The sequence below is a fragment of the Micropterus dolomieu genome, linkage group LG05 (genome assembly GCF_021292245.1).
Source record: "Micropterus dolomieu isolate WLL.071019.BEF.003 ecotype Adirondacks linkage group LG05, ASM2129224v1, whole genome shotgun sequence".
NCBI classification, from domain to species: domain Eukaryota; kingdom Metazoa; phylum Chordata; class Actinopteri; order Centrarchiformes; family Centrarchidae; genus Micropterus; species Micropterus dolomieu.
In genome coordinates, this window is record NC_060154.1 from 6,198,606 (window position 1) to 6,221,366 (window position 22,761).

Sequence of the window (22,761 nt, forward strand, 5' to 3'; positions counted from 1 at the left end):
GTGGTTAAATTGAAATAAACATATCAAAATGATGCTGAACAAACTACATAATGATGCTGATTTGTTTAACATATGAATTCATGCTTTGTCGGGTCTGTCTGCAAGATGACTAGCAAACTACTTTTAAAATGCTTGTTTTCCAAATGGCGTTCAGATCGATCAGTGATATATGCTAACTTGTTTCATAGCCAAGTACAACGATAGCTGGAATCAAGTAACAGACACATATTTTCAGAACATACCAAGGAGTTCAACTTCCTTGCTTCTTTTCTCAAGGCAATCAGATGTTTTGTCCAATTTCTGTATAAATATGAAGTAGTACCACAGAGCAACTCGGTGGCTTGCTGCAGCATACTGGTTGAGAAGGTGAGTTAAGTTGAATACACTTAAACACCTCAGTACCGGAGTGATTTTATTTGTCCAAAAGCTCCGGCATCAATATTTTACTATCACCTTGTGAAATGATCGCATTGCAGCCATTACAAGTGGCTATTGTGGTGTGTTTTTGTTTTCCAATTTAAAATATTACCACACTGCAGACAAACTGCTTTCTTTTTATGACACTGTGTGACAGCTAAACCAAAACAAAGGGACTGGGCTTAGGTTCGTATTAAATAAAGCTGATCCCGATCAGTTAAATAATTCCTTGATCTGCCCTGATCCCGATCGATAATACCGGATCTGGACATCACTACTGACTGCAGTTAGCCCAAATTACACAGGTATATAGGACCATATGGAAAATGCGAAGGAATTGTGGAATTTTGATAATAAAATATGGAATCTGCCAAAATGTGGATGCAATTAAAAAAACTCTGAGCTTCCCCTATCATAATCAAGTGTTTTTTCACAGCACTTAATAGTCAACAAACGTCAGTTTAGACACCAGCACCATATAGCATCACTTTGGAAATATATACCTAAAGCATATCACTAAATAACAAAATAAAACATTGTCTATTATCTTACAAACGACCCAAAAGACATTTTTCTTGTTGGTTGAGGTTTGATTAAATTTAGGTTACTAAAACTATTTACTTAATGTTAGGGAAAGATTGTCTTCATGGATTAAAGTAACTCTTGTTAGGAGACAAAAAACAAACTGTGGTTATACACCACCTCCAACCTCTTCTCTAAGAAATTTTGCCGCTGTATAAAAATGGCATGCCACATCCACTTTTGCTACTGTGGAAATTACTCACACAAATAAGAAATGTCACTATCAGGAAAACTTAACCAAGGACCATTTTAGGTATTTGAACAAATGCCCAATGCTTTCTTTTTCCTGATGAGGACAAAGTCTCAAGGAATCGCAGCACAGTCTTGTTGAATCATGGTTTGGGCGTTTTCACACTCAGTCAGTCCAATCTGCCTGCCACAGTGGCTCCAGGTGGCATGTCTGTAAAACTCAATGACCCTTATATCACCGAAACTAAAAATAACAATCGACAGACACAACAAAACACAGAACAGCTGACAATTCACCTGCACCCAAAATGTGGGAATCAATTATGCTCAGATGCACAAATTAACCAAATGGGTCAAATTAGTGTTACCTAAACTAAGACTCCAGCCATAGAATGAGCTAAAACGATATTTCCAAATGACATAAGGAACCCTTCCGCTCTCTGCTGGAAAAGTTCAGGACCTGACTGCATTCAGTGACAAATACCAACAAATGACAGACAGAAAGTTAGACAGACAAACAGTGTGATATATAAATAGCACGCAATAAAGACAGATAAACAAGCAACCAGACTGAGAAAGGCAGCTTGACACAGAGAGTCGTGCTGTCAGAGAGGAACATATCTGGGTTACTGCAGTGACTTTCTAACATACAGTACAGTTTACATATGTCAGCTAATAAAGAGTGTTCCTGAAATGGTAAATTAATTAATAAATTAGATGATCAACAGAAAATTAATTGAAAACAATTTTGATAATTGATTAAATGATTTATTAAGCACAAACGGCAAACATTTGTTGTTTTCAGCTTGTAAAATGTGTGCATTTGCTGCTTTTTGTTATTGTAAATTGAATATCTTTAGGTTCTGGACTGGTTCCTTTTATAGCTTGATAGTAAAAATATCAGAACATGGGGAGAGAGAGGTTTATGACATGCAATAAAGGGCCACACCTTGGTATGATTATTTGGTTTTAACCACTAGGCCATCATGATGTGTGTCATGTCATGGGCATTTTTATCCATTTCGTTTTGCTTTTAATACACCAAGGTCCGAGGTTTCCAGTAAGGGGTTGCAACATCTATCTGAGAGGTCACGAGATGATCATCAAGGAAGGAAGGAAAGTTGAAAAAATATATATTCCTGCTACACAAAGATATATTTTGCTTATTTTTTTCCTTCCTTGCATTTCTTCCGATAAATTACTAGATTATTTTACTTCTTCAGGACACTAAAAATAATAAAGTTGCAATGTTCAGAATGATGATAAGGGGTTGCAAGTAAACATATTAAAGAGTCACATGCCGGGACGGCTGGGGCACAGGAGTTAGTAGAGTGGGTTGACCGCTAATCAGAAGAAGAAGATCGACGGTTCAATCCCCGGCTCCTCTGGGTTGCATGTCAAAGTGTCTTTGGGAAAGATACTGAACCCCCAATTGCCCCCGATGGCTGTTCCATCGGTGTATGAATGTGTGTGAATGTTAGTTTCTGTCTGAGCACTTAGGCTCAGTGTGTGAATGGGTAAAAGTGATGTACTGTAAAAAGCGCTTTGAGTGGTCGCAAAGACAAGAAAAGCGCTACACAAATACAGAACACATTTACATGCCAAAAAGGTTAAGAAGCACAGGACAAAACAATTAATGTATGTATGGAAATTCATGTGTAGCCCATGAACGTACTCGCTGGAGGCTTCAGATGTCAGTTTAAAATTTCATTAAAGAAGATTCCCAAACTTGGGTCTTATCGTTTCAATTCATTATTTGAAATTGAACAGGGCAACATCGCTAACACTGGTTAAAATCCTTCACTGCCCAAAATAACTGTGCTCATAACAGCAAATAATTACAGTCAGTGGTGGAAAGTAACTTAGTATATTAAGTAGAATTTTGAGGTACTTGTACTTTACTTGAGTACTTCCACTATATGTGCCTTTATAATTCTACTTCACTAGATGTTGGAGGAAATTATTGTACTTTTTACTCCACTACATTTTTTGAAAGCTATAGTTACAAGTTACTTTTGAGATAAAGATTTTACATAAAAAGATTTACCATTGTGAACACTGCAGCTGTCTCCCCCTTCTGACAGTGAGAGAAATTCGTGCTAGTAAAAGTGCTTATGTCCATGTACCATTTACCATACTGAGTTGCTGCTGTCGCTGTGGTTGCTCTCCCCTATAGCTCTGGCAAACCAATCATTACTAGTTGGCATAAAACACATCACTACCGGTTCGGCAGCGTGGGAATGTCGCCACAAACACCAGATTTAAAAACTGTGGATACAGAGAGATTTACCTGGTGGTGATTGGTTTAATCAGCATTGGGTGAATTTATTTGGCAAGGACTTGAATGTTACAGACGTTCATTTATATGTAAAAGTGCACTCTAGCTTTATGAAGTTTTTTTAATGCTTTCACTTATAATGGAGTACTTTTACATAAATGAAATGGTATTTTTACTTCGTCCACTATTGAGTACTGCATCTTGTCTTTGCTTTTTCTTCAGAATAAGTTTAGCTATGAGATTCTGTTTCAGAGCTGAATGTCTGAAACACTTTGGAACTATCCCCTTTAAAGATCAGGGGTATAAAACAGAACAGCATGTGTAATGTTATGTGTTAATGTAAAGTGATGTCAATGTCAACAGAAAGTCAACTGGCAGTTCACAAACAATTCCAGACAGACTTGTTTGTTTTTTTCATCTCGAGGCTTCACTCGCCCAACTGTTCCTCACCGAAGCTCACAGAGAAAAGTCTTTATTTGAGCCTCTCCTCTTCATCCTTTCCTTCTGTCATATCTCGCTTTCTCTCTCTCTCTCTCTCTCTCTCTCTCTCTCTCTCTCTCTCTCTCTCCCCTGTTTTCCAGGCCAGTCTTTTATTTTTTCTCCTCTCTGTTCTTCCAGGGTTGTGCTCAGTGGCCCAGTTCTGCCTGAGACGCCCCGGCACATCTCCTCTTTCTGTCTTCTCTCTTTTCACTTTCGGGCTTGTCTTTCTCTCTCTCTCTCTCAACGCTCTTCCTCCATCTGTCTCTGTGTTTAACTTTTTCTCTCCCTCTCTCTTCCTCTACCCATCCTCACCCCCTACCAAGAGATAGAAAGGGAAGCCATCTTAAAACAAGTGCGCTACTTTTGTGTTTCCTCTCTACGGGAGTATCTCGATCTAAATCCATTTTTAAATTCCAAGAGGTGATTCACTGTGAGATGTTCAAAACTAAAATATAAATGTAGCCAAGTATACCAGGGGTACAGAGTTCGATAGTGTTATGTGGGTTATAATGTTATGTAATTGCTGGTGGGATTATTTCAGCGATAGCGTTCCTCTCTATTTAATGCCACTGTCACTTTAAGAGTGGTACATGGGACGGATCGTGTGAGAGGGTAAAGTTTCCAACGGGACATGGAGAAAAACGGAAGTGTCGGTCCTGCGGTGTAGACAAACGGCAAGGGATGTCATTTGGTTTATTGATACGGAGGATATCTTCATAAACCATGGTAAAGTACATTAATAATCCTTAAGATCAGCAGACGAAAGAGTGAACTAGCTAGCGGACCAAGGTAGATGCGTGAAGACCCAGCTGATTCTTGACGATTGATAGCCGAGTGAGTGTGTGTGTGTGTGTGTGTGTGTGTGCACGTATCCCCACGAGGGGAAGAAACTCTGACCAGCGGCTACAGCAGGGGAGATACACAAAGTTTCTGGTGTGTGTGTGTGTGTGTGTGGGCGTGTCCTGGGGGCGCACATTGAAGACAAAAAGGCCACTACTGTTGTCTAGTCTTGACTTTGGTCTAGATTTTGGTGCTGTCTAGATTTGATTTGTTTCATAGATTTTGTTGTCGAGAACTTAGGTCTAGAGTTCCTGTTCAGAAGTAACTGAAGACTACCAGAGTGTAAACTAGTCTATGGCAGCTGTGTACTGTTAAATCGAATAGTTGGGATCAGATGCAATAAGTAAATGACAAGTGAGAAAGTAATTCCTGTGTTTATAACCTGCAACTGCTTCAGATTCTTGATTTTACGTTATTAATGTTGTTCTCGTTTGAGTCCAGTTGGGGAACAAAATCCCCACAAAATTTATTGTGTGTTTGGCCTCATCATTCCTGGTCTGGCCACATAAATATTAATATTAATATTACTATCATTCCTTTCTTTTGTAACTATTGAATTAGAAAATAGATTGTTGATTATAATGCATTCATGTGTAACATGTTGTGACTTGCCAGCTCGCCAACTAGTTTAGTGGTGTTTTGGATGGTTATCCATGCAGAATATATACACTTAAACATATAAGGGAGAGCTTTGAGCGTTTCTTTAGATATTTGAAAAGTATGAAACTTAGCAAGATGTGCTTGGATTAATACTATAGTTCAATACAAAAGAACTCTGAGGAAAATGTAATTAGTAATAAAAATAATTAATATGTGCTTTTAAACTACTCATTTAGTTGTTTTATGACCACACATGGATGAGAATACATTATCGTCGTTTGAAAGGGAAGTTACAATGAACTGCTCAGACTCTTAAACAGAGAGAATGGACAAAAATGGTTTCAGACTGACGCTTGATGTCAATGTCAGTCTGTAACAGCGTGTGGGTTTGTGTGGGTTTATTTGTGTGTTGTTCAGTTATATATTTAAGGTCACCTTGCCATGCTGGTGTCCTCGCAGCAGCTTGTCCAACGCTCAGAGCCCGAAGGAGAGAAAAGCGGAAAGAAGACACACACACACACAGAAACACACTCATGTCTACTATTACAGTGTCATTTCTTACAGCTTCAAACTGTTGACCTAGAAGCTTTAAACTATTCATAGATCAGGGCGACACTTGTTATTAAAAGTTTTAGGTTAATTTGATTTAGCATTTTGAAGACTAAAGATGAGCACTCTGTCCTCGAAGTACAACATACCATTAACATTAAAGTCAGATCCACATCGCCTGAATATAAAGACTCTACTGAAGTGGAATGCTCCAAACCCGATAGACATAGTTTAAACTCATTGGTTTTCACCCTGACTTTTGACTAGTCTTTCCCTTTCTATTGTGAAATACTTCAGGCCTCTAAAAAGTATTCAAATAAAACAATCTAAAAAGTGATTTGTTTGGGCCACTTGAGGGCAGCAGAGCAAACATCTTAGTAGACAAATGCCTGTTTAACTATCTAGCACACACAAAACAGCATAAAGTTAAAGTTGTGTTTCTGGCGGCCCAAAGAATTTAAGTTCAATATTCACTTTCTTTCAGCTCTGTTTTGGTCTCCTAAGTGAGATATCTGGCTCATTAGCTGTTAAAAGCTAAATTTGTCTATCTGCTTTTTGATGCTGGGTAGGTAGCGTACAGTGGGACTGTACAGCTGCCTGTTGTGTGTGGACATGATGCTGATAAGATGGGTAAGAGGGAACCAAAACAGTAAAGTTGCAGGTTGTAAAACCAAAACAATGAGCTAAAAGACTCTGTAAAGCTCCGTAGACGTGAGGGAACTGCAGAGTTGGGGGATGTTTATGGACCCTTGCTTTAACCTGGTCATTTAACTTTAATCCTGAAACCAAGTCTTAACCCTAAAACAACGGGGTAACCTGTGATTTTAGGTCCCAGATGCGTTACTGACCCCCATATGTGACTTTGTGTCCAGTTTTCTTCCCCTACAATGTGATGAATACAGAGCACACAGAGTCCTGATTGCAAAAGAACGCTTCACCTTCACCTGAAAAACTCTCTCTGTACACACTGTGAGACCTGCTGCTATCTGGAACAACCTCTCTATCTTTCTGTCATCCCTCTCTCTCTCGCGCTCTCTCGCTCTGGCTGGGAGTCAATCTCTCTTTTTTACTGCCAGCTGATAGCTGTGCATGACTGTCTGGAACTCTATTCATGCGTTCCCTTCATCTATCACCTGCTGCTGCCTCTGTCCTCTCCTCCCTTCATCTTCTTACCCTCTCTGTTTCTTTCTAAATGAAAACAGATAATATGCTGTGGCTTTTCATCAACGCATTGATATCTATCAGCTTTCAGCTTATGCCCTTATCCTCAGACATGCAGTTCAGGTGTCTTGCTCAAGGTCACTTCACCACTGGCTGTGTCTTGCAGGAATTGACACACTCTCAACACGTCTCTCTTAAAACAGACTCTGCCCACAAATTTGCAGCTTTTCCAATGTTTTTCTAACACTGCATGACAGACTCCATTTGCATAAACACCCTTTAGTAAGTTTTATCCCTAAAGCGTTCCTTAACAGTCCATGGAAATTGCACAGTGAGCAGTTGCCATGGTAACCGGGGACTCAATTGTCCAAAATTACCATAAAACACTAATTAAAAAGCCCTGGCTAAGAGCACCATTTTGACAAGCTTTATGCAGTACTGCTGAAACAACCCTCAGGTGAGGAAAATGGACTGGGAATGGAAATCATTTCAACACCCACATTATAACATTTTATAATTCTGTGGACTGAATGTAAACTTGGTGTATCTGAGTGTTTGTGTACAATGTTTGGTAAAATATCTAAGTCTAGAGTTGAGTGGGTTTTAAACATTTTGTGCACTGGACAATTTTTGGTGAATTAGATTGAGCTGCATCTGTACAGCATTTACTATGTTTAAGCATCTATAAATGTCATAGTTAGAGAAGGATGTACACGTTTCTTTGGCACCATTGCTTAACTTGACAAAAGTTGATGACCGAAGCAAATTTGTCGAATTTTTTTTGTCAGTAAGAGCACACAGATGTCACAATTTCAGGCATAGCTTGGCTTTGGGATCAGAGAGTATGTTTTTGGTTCAGTGGACAATACAAAGTAATGCAAAAGCCAAAAACTAAAAGTGTTTTCATTGGACTCATTGTCCATCATTATGTTCAATAAGAAATCAATAAAAAACAAACAAAAAGCTATATTTCAGTACCTCAATCACAAATATGCCCAGATTTAGGAACATTACATCAGAGCTCAAATCCCCTGTTCTCCATAACCACTAACAGTCACATACAGTACCGAAGTGACAAACATTGATCTTGCATTCATTAATTCTTTGGCTATGAATCTGCTGCAAGAGGCTGAAAGTGAACACTGTGGGGGGAAAAGGACTCAAGTGAAACACAACTAGCCGTATAGCATCATTTGGTATACTTCAAGTGGTGGCCATAGCGCACGTTCAATGTTTCAAACGGACAGAGGTGGTCCAAGTACAGTAGGTGTGCTGATCCGAGGAGGAAAAGTCATAAAATTGCTGCTTTTCTTGGCATTGAAGGGAAATAGGACAATCAAGGGAGGTTATTCTGGTGGCTTAAGGGTTTAAGATGGTGACCATTTCATTGCAACATCCCAGATTTGAGATTCAAAGAACATTTGTTGCATGTCACATGTCCTGTCGCCCTTAATTTCCTCTCTCTACCATCAAAATGCCTAAAAAATACTTTTAAAAAAGAGAGCAAATAAAATAGGACAATGGCATGTCCTTACAAAGCAAAGAAACATTTCAAGATGTAGTATCAAAAGCCATCAGTTTCCCATTTCACCCCATCTGTTTTTACACACTCTGGTGAAAGATGTGTTAGATCTTTCTTTTTTCCCTTTACTTAACTGGGTCAAAGTGTCCTTGAGATTAAAATGTCCTTTTCACAAGTTTGATGTGGCTGAAAAATTATACTAACCAACTTGGAGTGAACAATATCAACATGCAGTTTTCATCTGATTTACTAAGCATAAAGCACAATGATCTAGCTCTGGCTTCTCATATACACCGCACTGTAGCTGCTACATATACGGGCTGGGCTAACCTGACTAGCATGGTATAGCTAACAATAAACAACGGACACACATCTCCTTGGGTGGAACTTATACTTTTGAATTTAAGTTCTGTACATGCCAAGGCGTAGACAGAAATCATTTGGTTCATAGGGCTTACTACATTGCAAGTACAAACCTGTCTGATTCTGATGAATGTTGGAAAGTTGCAGAGGACATCTTGTTACTGATCATCGTTATCTCCATTGTAAACATCAGGAAAATCTTTTGACCACCATCAGTTATCATCAGTACCAACATGTAGCAGACACCGCTTGCTGCAGAGCAGAGTAACCACAGACACCTTCCCTGTCTGGACGGAGAGAGAGACAGTAGGAGAACAGTCAGAGCGAGGAGGCAGCTCCGTCAGAGTACACTGGTGTGAATCCCACTAGTCACGACACAAAGGCGCTCTAGAAAATGTTTTTAACGCCATCGCCACAGCAACGTGGGCATCACAAGGCAAATTCAGGCCAGTCAGTCAAGGGTGAGACACTTCTCTCCCACATACCTTAGCACCAGCGAACTTCACCATCACGATTCACAGCGCTTTAAAGGAATACAAATTATGTACTGCCCTTGTACAGCACTATTTCATACTTAAGCTAATGAGGAATGATGTGCAAGTTTTTGTTACTGCTGCAATATTTAACTTCAACTGAATCTTCACACTTGCAAATGTTCTCGTATACAAAAAGGAACAATACGTCATTCCCACAAATGCACTGTGGGATTGCACACAGTCTGTACTTGCTATTTGTCACTCCCCCACCCCTCTACCTCTGTCTGTTTCTCTGTATTCCTCTCTCTAAAAACTAACATCCTTATCTGTGGTTCAGACTTCCACACCAATTAATTGGAGATTTATAACTTGCCAATCAGGGTTAACATGTATAGCTGTATCTGCTCTTCCGTGGGTTCCACCTTCTGCGTTCAGTTGGCATTACGTTATCAATAGGCATTTGGATGGTCGTTTTTTTGGGCGTCTGATGGTTGGGTCAGGGTCTTCCGCGTTCGTGTCGTGGTGCATCTTTTTTAAAATTTATTTATTTATTTCTCCCACCCCTATTGGCTACTGGGATTCTTGCCTGCCTGGGTCAGTGCCGCACAGTTGTCGCATCCCACTCTCACTAACAACTACATTCTTTAACAGGCTTATGCGCACACACATGTACACAAACACACACACACACACACACCCATATGCACACAGACACACACAGTCTCACACATAGACACACACAAATTTAGGTTGTCCCTGGTAGAATTATTCTTGCTGCTTTTCTTTCAGTTACTTATTTAAACAAATTGTTATTATTCCAGCTCTCATGGCTGTGCTGTGTTGCTTAATAATTGTGCTTGACTGTTTCTTGTTTTCATTTCTCTCTTAGCCGTCTTCCTATGTCAGCTGTTTATTGCTGCTGTTCAGCTGGTTGTCTTCTTTTTTGTTTTTTTGTTTGTTTGTTGTTGCTTTTTCTCCGCCCCAAGCCCCCCTCCCCGTTCTCTTGCAGGTTTCGTTGCTTTCTGCAGTTGTTGTTTCCCTCTGCTATTTCCTGTTGTCCACACCCCCCATCGCCGTTCTCTTGCAGGTGTTGTCCTTTCTCTGTGCTGTCTGTTTCAGCGATGTCTGTGCCCCCCATCCTTATGTCTGCCCCCCTGTCCGGCCCGGTGACAAATCAATACATAATTAAATAAAAAATAAAACAGACAAAGGAGTATATTAATACTCTCTTTTTAAAGTAAATCTGTCTTGCACAATATGGTATCCAGCTCATCATACTCTATACCAGACTGCTGGGCAGGACAGATTTAAAAAAAACAAAACAAACAAACAAAAAACATGTATAGCTGTATAATTTCAATCACAGTTTGATCCTTTGTCCTTGTATTAGGGCTGGGCAATAAACAGTAATGATAATTATCGCAATATAATTTTCCTCAATAACTATATAACAAATGTTCAATATATCGCCGTTAAATGTTTTTCAATTCATTTGGATCATGCACGAATAAGCACCTAATAATTCAATTAAGATATTTATTTTGTTGAGGAAAAGGGACTGAATGATTTTCTAATCGTATTTGTTGAAAAATTATTTTATCAGAATCGTTTTGAATTTTCTACCTCAGATTTGTGAAGTGATCCACTGTTGGGCATCAATTCCTAACCTTCCTATGTCTTCATGTTTCACTAAGGAGCAAAAATCTGCCTTCAAAATTGAAAGAAATAATGATTTGACATTTGTCGTGATAATTATCAATATCGAATGGTATTAAATGTTTTTATCGTGACAACATTTTTGACCATATCACCCAGCCCTACCTTGTATATAAGCAGATAAGATGTAGCGACAATGATGAAAGATATAATTAGTGTCATTATGATTTTTAACATCTCATGAGCCTTCAACCACAATCATCTATCACTCAAACCAGACTTTCTGGAGAGCAATTAATCATCTCAGTGGTACCTGAAGCAACAAGATCACATCAATGCAGCAACTTTAAAGGTGTTACTATTCTCCACCTGTCCATTTCTTACTGCCTTCAGTCTTTATTGGAAGTGTGTTTAACTCACTGCCAAGTTAATTCTTTTTCAATTTGCACCAAAGCACTAATTGTGCTTTTTGTGGGAAATGTATGTCATGTATAAAAGCTCCCGATTAATTATGGAAGACAATATGTTTACTTTTTTCATCCGTCTGTTTATTGATCTGTAATCCATGCAATTTCTATGCCATTCTCTATCCCATCCCATTCAGTTTCACTGTATAAATGAATAATACCATCTTTTCTCAGCTAACAGCAAAAGCTGGCAGAAAATCCAATAAAAATGTGCATGTTTCTGCTAATATTCTATACCAGAAAAGACACTATTCTGCTTTGCTAGATGTTGCTTTTTCCTGTTAACTGCAAGATAGTTTTACCTTTTCTGAATAATAAATAATGTTAAAATGAATTTAGGGCTGAAACGATTCATTGATTAAATGGATTAAACTTAATTTAAACCATTTAACTATACAGCACAGTGTTTCGCAGGGACATTTATTACTGTCGCACAACGCGGTTACACTGTGAAAGTGTCCAAAGTATAGGATTATTTCAAGATAAAGAAAACAACAACTCTGTAATGTTACCGTCCGTCCACCGTAAAAAGAAACTTATGTCGCCTCGGCAACAGCACGACGCCTTATCAGAAAGCAGCCGGTGTTCTGCCAGCGGACCACAGACAAGGTCACAGTAACAGCAACTTTAGCATTTAACTGAAATCATGATTGATTGTTGAGTTGAAGGCTAGCCAAAGTAAGCCGCAGTCCTGAGCTGAAAATGTGCACACGTGCGTTTGTTGTTCTCCTTTTTAGGCCGTGAGTTGTAACCTCACAGTGAAGAGTTAACTGGGTGTCGGGGAGCTGCACCCCCAAAAGTACTTCTTAAACGACGCATCGTTGAATCGTTGAAATAATCTATAGAAGCTTCGAATACTAAAATAATCGTTAGCTGCAGCCCTAAATGAATTAATTTTTTAATTAATTAAAATTTAGAAGTGAAGAGCACTCTTTTCCAGAACTGCTAACAACACATAGATATATAAAATTGATGTTGCAAGTGGTTACTGCTTCATTTTTAGGTGCTACAAACCAAAAAGCTCAATTACCATTACCATTATTGTAAAGAAAGTATAATGTCCAAATGCATCAGATCACTCTGAAAGATATCAGCATCTACTGTACAGTATGTGCACATGTCAACATAATTAAATTGCAAGGCAGCAGTCCAATGGATACCTATGGAGCTCACATGACCTGTGGGAGCTGGCCTACATACACCGATATACTGCATGCTACAGAGAGAGAGAGAGAGAGAGAGGCAGTTAACAAAAAGAGGAAATAAACTGAGAAGGCAGGAAAAAGAGAGTGGAGAGAAAGAGGGAGTCAATGATGCAGTCAATGATGCATTAAGCACATAGGCCACAGGCTTTAGCCACACACACACACACATACACACACACACACACAATCATATTTCCATCACTTCAGAGGACAATCCATTGACTAACATTAATTTCCTGGAGACTTTCCCTAACCCTAACTCTAACCACTACTTGCCTTACACTGACACTGACACTTACCCTTTTAACCTAATCATACCCTACCCTTCTAAGTCTGCACCCTAAAATATAGTGATTTATGTAATGGGGACTCGCATTTTGTCCCCAAAAGTATGACAAGTCCCCACAATGTGAAGGTGTAAACAGATGTATGTCCCACCAACATGAGTAATATACGCCCACATACTGGTCTGAGGTCTCCCCTGAGGACGATTATTAACTCTCTCTACACATCTGTGCTAATAGTGTGCCTAGGGATTTTACAAAAATGTAAAGATAAAACACTGTCAAACTAAATTACCAAAGCATATCTCATTCCAAACATGAACTCATGAATGGACGAAAAATCATTCAATGGAGCATCATTCAAGTACTGTTTACTGAGCAAAAACAAGGCTTGTCTTTGTCAAATCTCACAGCACTTTTACGCAGTATCCTGTCTGTAATACTGTTGGTAATACTGTAGTAATGGCATGCTTGCATAGTTGTACGAAGCTGCATGGGACATTCGCTGATATTCTACGCTTACAAAGAAAGCCAAAGAGAAGCGAATGGTGCCAAAGATATCATCATAAAGCATTTTCTCTAATATAAACATCTAAAACACTTTTGTGTTAATAATTTATATTTTTCCGACAGACACTTTGACTTGTCACAACAATAAAAGCACAGCTGGAAATCATAACTTTATTAATGGCTCTGTTACATTTAAGTGGAGTGCAGCCATTATGAATGGTATTAGCCACACCTGTGTGTTTCCTGTTATGACATGTCAAAATGCCTCCTGGGAAAAAAGGTCTGTTACTACTTTTGGGTGAGGCTTGTCTTCATCCGTTTTTGGGTAAGTGTTTTAAATGACAAGAGGGATTTTTACATAAGGGACCACAGAATGCACAGTTTTATCATTCTTTTAACTTTCCTTGCTGTCAAAGTATTCATTACTGGCTGCTAATATTAAGAGAGGATGGAAAATCATTTCCTTCCACTGAGCCTAAAAGGAAGTGGCATTATGCCACGTCTCCATTTCCTCTTCTGATCCTGGTGTGAGCAGCTCAGTTCTGCCAAAGTAGGTGACCCCACTCCTACTCCTACAGTGGTCCTACACTGAGCAGTGGTGGTCTAACACTGGGCAACATTATTAGGACTGTTGTAATGTTGGTTTCAAATGACAGGATGGATTCCTCGTGTCATGGGATTTGTTGACAATAATAAAAATATAGAAAAATGTAAACACAACCTAGACATATAAACATGGAGATTGTCTTATTGAGATGATAAAATGCCAAAGAGTAGTCATCCCCAGCATTCTCTCAGACAAGCCATTTCTCAGTCTCTTCCTGTCTGATAGCCAATGACAGCTGAGCTGAGACAGACAGAGCAGGACAGGAGGCAGATGCTGTCGATTTAGAGAGATTACTCTTGTGCGCTCAACTTCAAGCCCATTCTTCTTCTCTGCCTTTTTGTCCCAATGTTTGCTCTGCTGTTCTGTTTTATAAGTTTCTCTGTTGACATGAGGCACATTTGTCCCAAGATGATAAAGAAAACTGAGGACGCTACTAATTCTAATCACATGTTCCTTTCAATCATATGTTTGTGTGGGTGTTTCTGCTTTTATTCCATCTCATTGGTGCTCTTTCATCAATGGAGGCTATGGTTGTATTTGATACAATGAGATGGCCATTATTTATAGACTCAATAGGTTCCTGGAGATTACCTCCATGTGAAACGCTATGATTCTGATAACGGATGAGAGAATCTTAAAGACTCTAACAGACGCCTTAGGGTCACTCTCTGTCTGCCTCTCACTCACATTCAAACATCCTGACGTACTCTGAGTCGTCTAAGGAAGAGCTTAGACCATAGGTTGCCCGGTCCTTTGTTAAGAGGAGACTGGATCGCCCACGGTAACACGTGGATCAACTAGCATGGGATGCAAACTGACCCGCTACCACCTCCTCTTCCGTCCTTTCTCCTGGGAGACTGTCACACATTACATCCCCTCTCCAGGAATTACTGGATCAGTTTGGACTTGGCACGTGTTTTGGGAAAGCCAACAATGATTATACAACAATCATACAAAAGCAGTATTGACATTTTACATAACTTAAAGTAACTGTAGTGGGCATCCTAGTGGGCAACTACAATGTTTACCATGGACTATGACGAACCAAGAACCAAGAACCAAATTGCTACTCAAGAGGTGGCTCATTATTTCATTATGTTCTAGTTTTCCAATAGGGGGAAAAGGCATTATATTGATTTGGCCCATAATGCTGTGATGACCAGTCTACCTGCTGTTCACAACACAGATTTTTCTCTTTTACAGTTCTTAACTTCCAACTTTAAACACAAAACACACAAAGCGCTATTCATATTTAAGTTTTTTTTCCCAGAAAATCTCTTTGTAGAAAAATCTAAAAGTGGAGAGCTGTATTCTGCAAGGAAATTACTTTTCAAGCATTACAGTGAGCTTTGGAATATCTTTAAGTCTGTTTGGTGACTTAATTTAACATCTATTGTGCTGAAAGACACAGACTGTGCGGTTTTCTTCGAACAGAAAGCTCGAAGGAGTCAACTACTGTTAATCAAAGGTAAGTGAGGTACCCTGGTAATAATGCATGACTGAAAAGAAGACGGTACTCGTTTCTCTGAAAGTTGTCAGTTCATATCTAAAAGCAGCCACAGACAAGTTTTGGCCTTAATCCCAAAAGTCCTGTGTCTTCCAGCAATGTTACTGCTATTTTACTGTTAAAGGTAGTTCAAATGTTCTGCAATAATGTCCTGCAAAATGTTAGGGTTGGCTTTTTTTAAAGCTCCATCCTGTCGATACACTGTAAACCATCCAGTGGAGGAGACAAAAAAAATTGAGTTAGGTTTCTCAACCTGTGGGTTGGGGCGCCCTGTGGGGTTCCTTGATATGCAAACTGGGTTGCATGAGATTTCTAAGACTCAGGTTTTATATAAAAATATAAATATAAAATGCTTATTTCATTTAAAATATATAACCATGTGTAAACTCTAGCATGACCCACTTAGCACCATGACTTGACATCTCTCTAACTGTGAACATTTTGGGAATTAAAAGTGGGGTCATGGGTCCAGAGAAAAAAGCCTTGTCCCAGGTCAGTTCCCACCAGACTGAAACTGAGCAAGCAGGAAATATGGAGACAACACAGAGGGAAATAAAACTGCGCACACATACAAACACCTAGCAGATTCAGCAGAAACACTGGGTCACACTGTGTGACACATTGAATGAGTGTGAAAGACTCAGCTATCCCCACACACACACACACACACACACACACACACACACACACACACACACACACTGTGACCTTCAGTACGTGTGAAACACCTAGCTACAGTCCTGCCAGGTTGTTTAACAACTGCATGGTTACCTATGGCTTTTGCGAAACTGTTAATTTATCCATTATCCAAATACAAGTACAAAACTGCCACCAAATTATGATGTGAACCAGCAGTGACACATTCAGTATGTGGCCATGTTGCTCCAGCACTATCCCGTTTTACACAACTTTGAAAAGCTGCATTATCACACAATGGACTGGGCATTTAGTAGCTACAATGTCCTGTCTTGACTTGCTCCTTGCCAGTGACAGGTCATCTTCTTTACTGTTCTTGCAGCTGTCACAATGGATGAGAAAATACTTCTTGTTGAGACAGAGAAATACCAGGAGCTCTGTGACTTGTCCTGTCACAAAAAATATGCCTGGTGAGCCACAGCTGTGGACACTGGATTTTGAAATGAAGCCTGGGGAATCACATGACACGGCTGCGTTGGACATTTTGCACTTTAGGGTATAATTTTGGCTACAGCTCAAGAAAAGTATGTTTACGGACATAGACAAGGAGATTTTCTCAGGCTTTTTAAAATATTTGTGTACAATGCTGCAAAAATAACATCTCCGGTTTATTTCCTGCATGGTTTTAGTTAAATTAGTTCACTTAAGAGGAATAAATCAATTAACATGCAATGCAAACAACTAATGATTATTCTAATTGTCAAGTAATTGTTTAATAATTTATGTCTATATGACTATAAAATGTCACAAAATAGTTAAAAATAGATTGTAACATGTTCCCATGTGACATTTTTGCATGATAAATCATTTAAACTATTATCAAAATAGTTGGCAAGTTATTTTCTGACAATTAAGCGGATCACCTTTTTACAACGAATGAGAGAGATTTGTAATGTTGTAAAGACATGTAATTCTGCCATGAATTTTCTACTTACTTATGTTAATGTTCATGTTCTGTCTAATCTCTAATGTCACCCATTACATTTTGTGCCCGGACAAGTTGTTCTCTTCCTACACACAAAAAAGGACACAAATGAGATTTATGACTGCTCCATGCCCGCAAAATCTGACTAATTCTACTATACATGATGTAATAAAGCATGACCAAAGCATAAATGGCACTTTTAGCATTGAATGAAGTTAAATATGCCACACCAAGATTTATTTGTTTACAAGGAAATTTAAAAAGAAGGAAGGGTCATTGTGTCATAATGCTCTGCTTGGTGCCTGACTTCGGTGCCAGTTCTATTGAACCCTATGGGAGACGCATGGAGAAGGACACAAAAATGCAACATATCTACATCGTATAACCTTTGATGAAGAAATGCCTTTCTATTAATTTAGTATACGTATATCACAGTTTAGCTAACTTACTAGCTTAGTCTAACCTCAATCACATATGTATAAGAAGCTCCAGTCCATTAACGTAACTTTCATGTAAATACCTTACAAAGTTTACTGTGAAAACTCATAATACATTACCTAAATAACAACACAACAACATGCCGGTGCCTCCACCCGGACTGATTAACTGTAAAATTGAGAGAGGAGAGATGAAGGAGTGGTCTGCCCATTCACCACTACGTTAACTGCACCGAGAGCTTTCAAGTGTGGCACCAATGTGCATTCATGTGATTTGCAGTGATGTAATGGCCCTTCCTTCTTTTTTAGTTTCCTTGAGACTGTACAAGAACAGGATCCAGAATTTCTTTTTCGAGCCAAAGAATTATGTCACCCTGGAGAGAACAATGTGCATGATGCAACCATGGCAACACTGTCACTGAAACTGGAGAAGGGACAGAACGGATGCTCTCATATGAATCTGTACTCGCAGGGAAGGGGGGAAAAAATCACATTAAACCAGTTAAATGAACAAAATAAATGGGATAAATTTATCCTCTGAGAGACCAGTTTGGAACTGTTTCATGCAGCTTGTGTGAACCTACAGTACAGAACGTGCCGTGACGAAGAGGATAATGTTTCTGTCTGTTCCTTGCTCCCTCCTCTCTGCTTCTCTAAAATCCTGCAAAGGTTCCCTTACATGGATTTGGTGGTTTTAAGAAAATGTAGCACAAAATATATGACATTATAAGTGTGTAGTTTCTGCTTAAACACACTGTGTTTCAAGACCTGGCGGCTAAAAAACATTTGCAGCTTGAACTCAAGTTACAACGGAATTATGACAGAAAAAAATAACTAAAGTCTTTCCTTAAAACTGTTGAAACCGTTCAAAAAACTGCCGAAGTAGAGCTGCAAGCGCGATTGTTTTAATTATTGATTCATCTGCCCATTATTCTCATGATTAATAAATTCATTGTTGGGTCTAAAAAAGAATAAATCTGTATCATCTATTTGCTAAAGCTTAGTAAGTACCAAACAATCAATGATTTGTGAAAGTATCCTAAATAAATTGCTTTTGCGTTGAGCTATTACCCTCTTTGAGGCTCCAAAGCTCCTCTAAAAAGCGCATTTCTGGTCATATTTTGGCAAAAATATAAAATTTTAAAAAACTCAAATAGCCTCTGCATCACCTTCTTCAGCATCATAAGTGCCTTCACCACAACAGACAACACCAATATATCACAATCATTACCGCTGTAATTGTCATCATCCACAATGATATCACAATTCATCCTCATCATCGTAACACACACTGCAGATGTACTGGTAACTCTGTCCCCCTTCCCTCAATGGGTCTCTTTCCCTTGGCCCATCACCATGACGATGAGAGCCGGTTCCTTGGATACAGTCACTAGGCAACCAGCAGCATCAGCACCAGTACCAGCAGCAGCAGCGTCCTGTCAGATCTATAGTGGAGCAGCAGAGAGACTGAGCCAACCTTCCATATCTCGCTGCATGTAAGTTTGCTCCTTGAGGAGAAAATGTTAATGCATTTGTTGTGTTTTGGATCTGAAGCCTCTTACATTACACTCAGCACTGAAGGTGCTTACTGTAATGTAGACTGACATAAAATGACTTATTCTGGTGAACACATCTAGATTAGATTAAAATGGGTAGTGTGCGTAAAATGGAAAGCCTAACTATCTGGTTAAAGACTGATGCAGCTGTGTAAGAAAAAATATGTACATATCAACATTATTACACCATGATAACTGTCTCAAATGGATACTGTTCTCTCACTGGATCTCTCACTTTTATTCCCCATAAAAGAGAACTACCAAAAATAGAAACATTAAGCTCCACCCAAACATTACAACAATAAATACCTGCTACTAACAGCTGGCAGGACAGCAGTGTAAAAATGCCCCATTAAAAGTAAAAATCCTTCATTCAAACTCATAAAGTAAAGTTATAGTAGTATTATCAGTAAAATGTAATTAAAGTATAAAGTAATAGAAATTGGTATGCCAAATGGTGTTACTGTATATAGACTTTTTATCACTAATGTATAATTGTGTAAGCAGGATTTTTATTGTACTTGGTCCAGGTGAAGCTGATTTGAACTACTTTATAAAGTCTTGAGTCCTTAAACATTTAAACCACCTTGATTAAAATATGTTCTAGGAACGAGAGAAAAAGGCACCATAGCTGCACTATAATTATGTAAAAAGTCACTTTGAAAATTCTTGAAACAAGTTTAATCTCTGAATAAATGTGTTGATAAGACACATTTTAACCACATATGTCAGATAAATGTACTGAAGTACACTACTTGAGTAAATGTATTTGGTTACATTGCCACTGAAATGTAGTGTTGTCTGTGTATGAAGTCTGCAGAATTTAGCATGGACTGCTGTGATGTCAAAGAAATTGACAGATACTGAAAACACATAATGGTCTCTTCGCAAAAATGATACAAAATAAGGCTATTAGCAATGGCCGCAAACCCATGCTGAAAAGAAAATGTATTAATAGAACCCATCTTAGAGGCAACACAGACAGAGACGCTTTGAAATATGTTGCATTGAAGACTGTAATTAAATATTCCTTTTGATTTGAAGAAGCCCTTTTTGCATGTTGCTTTAGTGCCCTGGCTGCAAGTCAGAGAGACATACAGTATGTGTGCTGCTTAGTGATAAGCTGGACACAAGCTATCACAGCACAGACCTACAAAAATTATGATCCAGACAATAAAACAGTTTAACCTCATACAGGTGTATAACAGTAATAAACCATCTAGCAAGCCTTTGTCATTACAAGTTTGTAACAAGCATGACTGATACAGCTAAATAATGGGCGAGATAGCCTAATAAGCTACAATACCTCAGGCTGGTGGATTTAACAGGTGTGTGTGTGTGTGATAATGTCTTATTTGAAAGCATGAAGCTATCATGGAAGAACGGCTGGGAGCTTCAAGGCAGAAGGGTATATGACACTGCATCATATATCATCCTCTCTCTCTCTCTCTCTCACACATATGCACACAATACACACACACACACACACACCCCTCTACTCCTGCAGTCATGGCTGTTTCATTAGCTCATCACAGAGCAGGAAAGGCCTGTGGATGAGGGTCTATGAAAGGATGAAGGGACAATTTATCTTAAAATAATGATCAGATGCAGTACACAGTGACAGGTCGTTTTGCTTAGTAGCAATACTGATGCAAATATTAAGTAATGCCATTAAATGTGTGGCATGACACTAGCATAATTATAAACGTATGGTCATGACAATACATGAGAAAACGATGTTATTAACCTTAGAATAAAATGTAGAAGCATATGATACATATGCCACCAAATTTATAGGACAAAAAAAAGGCATTTTGTGCAATAAGGTCACTATGACAACCACATAGCCCTTACTATATCGATATGAATGTGATTATTCATTAAGGGATGCCCATCATTAACACAGACTGAATGACATTTACTGCAGCGGGTAGGCTATGTGTCAATGTTGCCTTACGTTGTAAAGTAGAGTAGTTATCCATCGGTCAGGCTGCTGGTGGCGGATCCTGTTTTTCTTTTGTTTTCTTTTTTAAATCACTCTGGTGGCCCCTATGGACACCGCAGCACCGGACAGGATCAGTCTACCGGGACGAACCGAGCCGGTGTGAAACCAGGACAGGTACCCGCACTACCAGCTGCATCTTTAGTACCCCCGGGTCTAGAAAACGGAGGAGATGAGCACATAAACCCGTGTAGTGAGACTCATTTCAGGATCATTCGGTAAGGTTTATATCCAAGTCGGTTGGATCAGTCAGATCTCTCGGTAGGTTTCCTTACAAGATGCCTCGCTCCGCCTTCATGGGAAAAAAAAGAAAAAAGAAAGATGCCAATACGCGGGCACACCGGTAAAGAGAAAGGTCAGTGTGCGGTTATGAAAATCACACCGAATGAACGGATCCGTGACCGAGTCTCTGAGCGGTGCCCTTCTTCTTTTTCTTCCTCTCCGTAACCGTAAACCCCCGCTGCAGGGAAAACACATTCAGCAAGAGCGTCTCCTCCCATCTATCCCCCGTAGAGAGAGCGAGAGAGAGAGGAAGAGAGAGAGAGGAAGAAAGAGAGGAAGAGAGAGAGAGAGATGGATGAAGATGGAACGAGGGTGCCAGAGTAGGTGCGTTTGCGCTTGCGCATAAGGCGCGCGTCTGTATTGTAGCCCTAATTGTATGAGTGTGTGAGAGAAAGAATGGAAGTCGTCTTTTATCTCATCGTGTCACCACACACACACACACACACACACACACACACACACACACACTTGACTTGGAGCTTGTCCCTTGTTGCCATGCTGCCTCTATCTTTTTTCTGTGAGAAAAATGTTTCTTCTGTGGACAAAAATAAACCAGTGTTGTTAAAAGATGATTTTAAGTTACTTGTTTTGTGGGTGTTTATGAGGGTGTTGGATATTTTCTTACACTATTTTGTTTTTAAACGCAATATATCATGCATATACAGGCTACTACAACCGATTATTTTCTTAGTAGATTAATCAATTGATTAATTTGTCGACTGACACGTTTGGTATTTATTATCAGATCCTATGTACTAGATGATATTATCAAATATTTAGTTTTGTGCAACCAACAGTCCAAAACCCCAAATATTTAATTTACTATAACGTTAAGACAATGAGAAGCCACCCATTTTAACAAGTGAGAACACAAAAAGCAAGCTACTGTTGTGCCTTATCTTATTTGCCAATCTCTTGTTAAAGTGGTTTGGGAGTGTTATAAACAAACAAGAAGGCAAAATGCACTGTTAAAAAATATCACATGTTGGACAGCGATTTAGCATTGTGGAAAATGCAAAGTTAAAATCAAAGCCCAAGAGAACAAGATATCATGACTTATAGTTCCTATGAGTCCGGCTCCAAAAATACAAGATCCCATACTTCTCATTATCTCATGATGCATTTTTGAAGAAATCCGACTAAAACCTAAATGCCTAAGAACTCGACACA

The 22,761-nt window shown here is 39.1% G+C and overlaps 1 protein-coding gene across 16 annotated transcripts in view; it reads right to left on the reverse strand.

Moving 5' to 3' along the window:
* The window catches only part of lrrc7 (leucine rich repeat containing 7), an 84,793-nt gene extending 62,896 nt beyond the window's left edge, over positions 1–21,897 (reverse strand). For all 16 annotated transcript variants that reach the window (XM_046049008.1, XM_046049002.1, XM_046049003.1 and 13 more), the window contains exons 1-2: positions 21,585–21,897; positions 21,265–21,465 (exon numbers count right to left, since the gene is read on the reverse strand). In XM_046049008.1, the coding sequence (XP_045904964.1) occupies positions 21,265–21,289 (25 nt within the window). In that variant the 5' untranslated portion in view covers positions 21,290–21,465; positions 21,585–21,897. The remainder of the gene's footprint in view (positions 1–21,264; positions 21,466–21,584) is intronic.
* Positions 21,898–22,761: the final 864 nt, after the last annotated feature.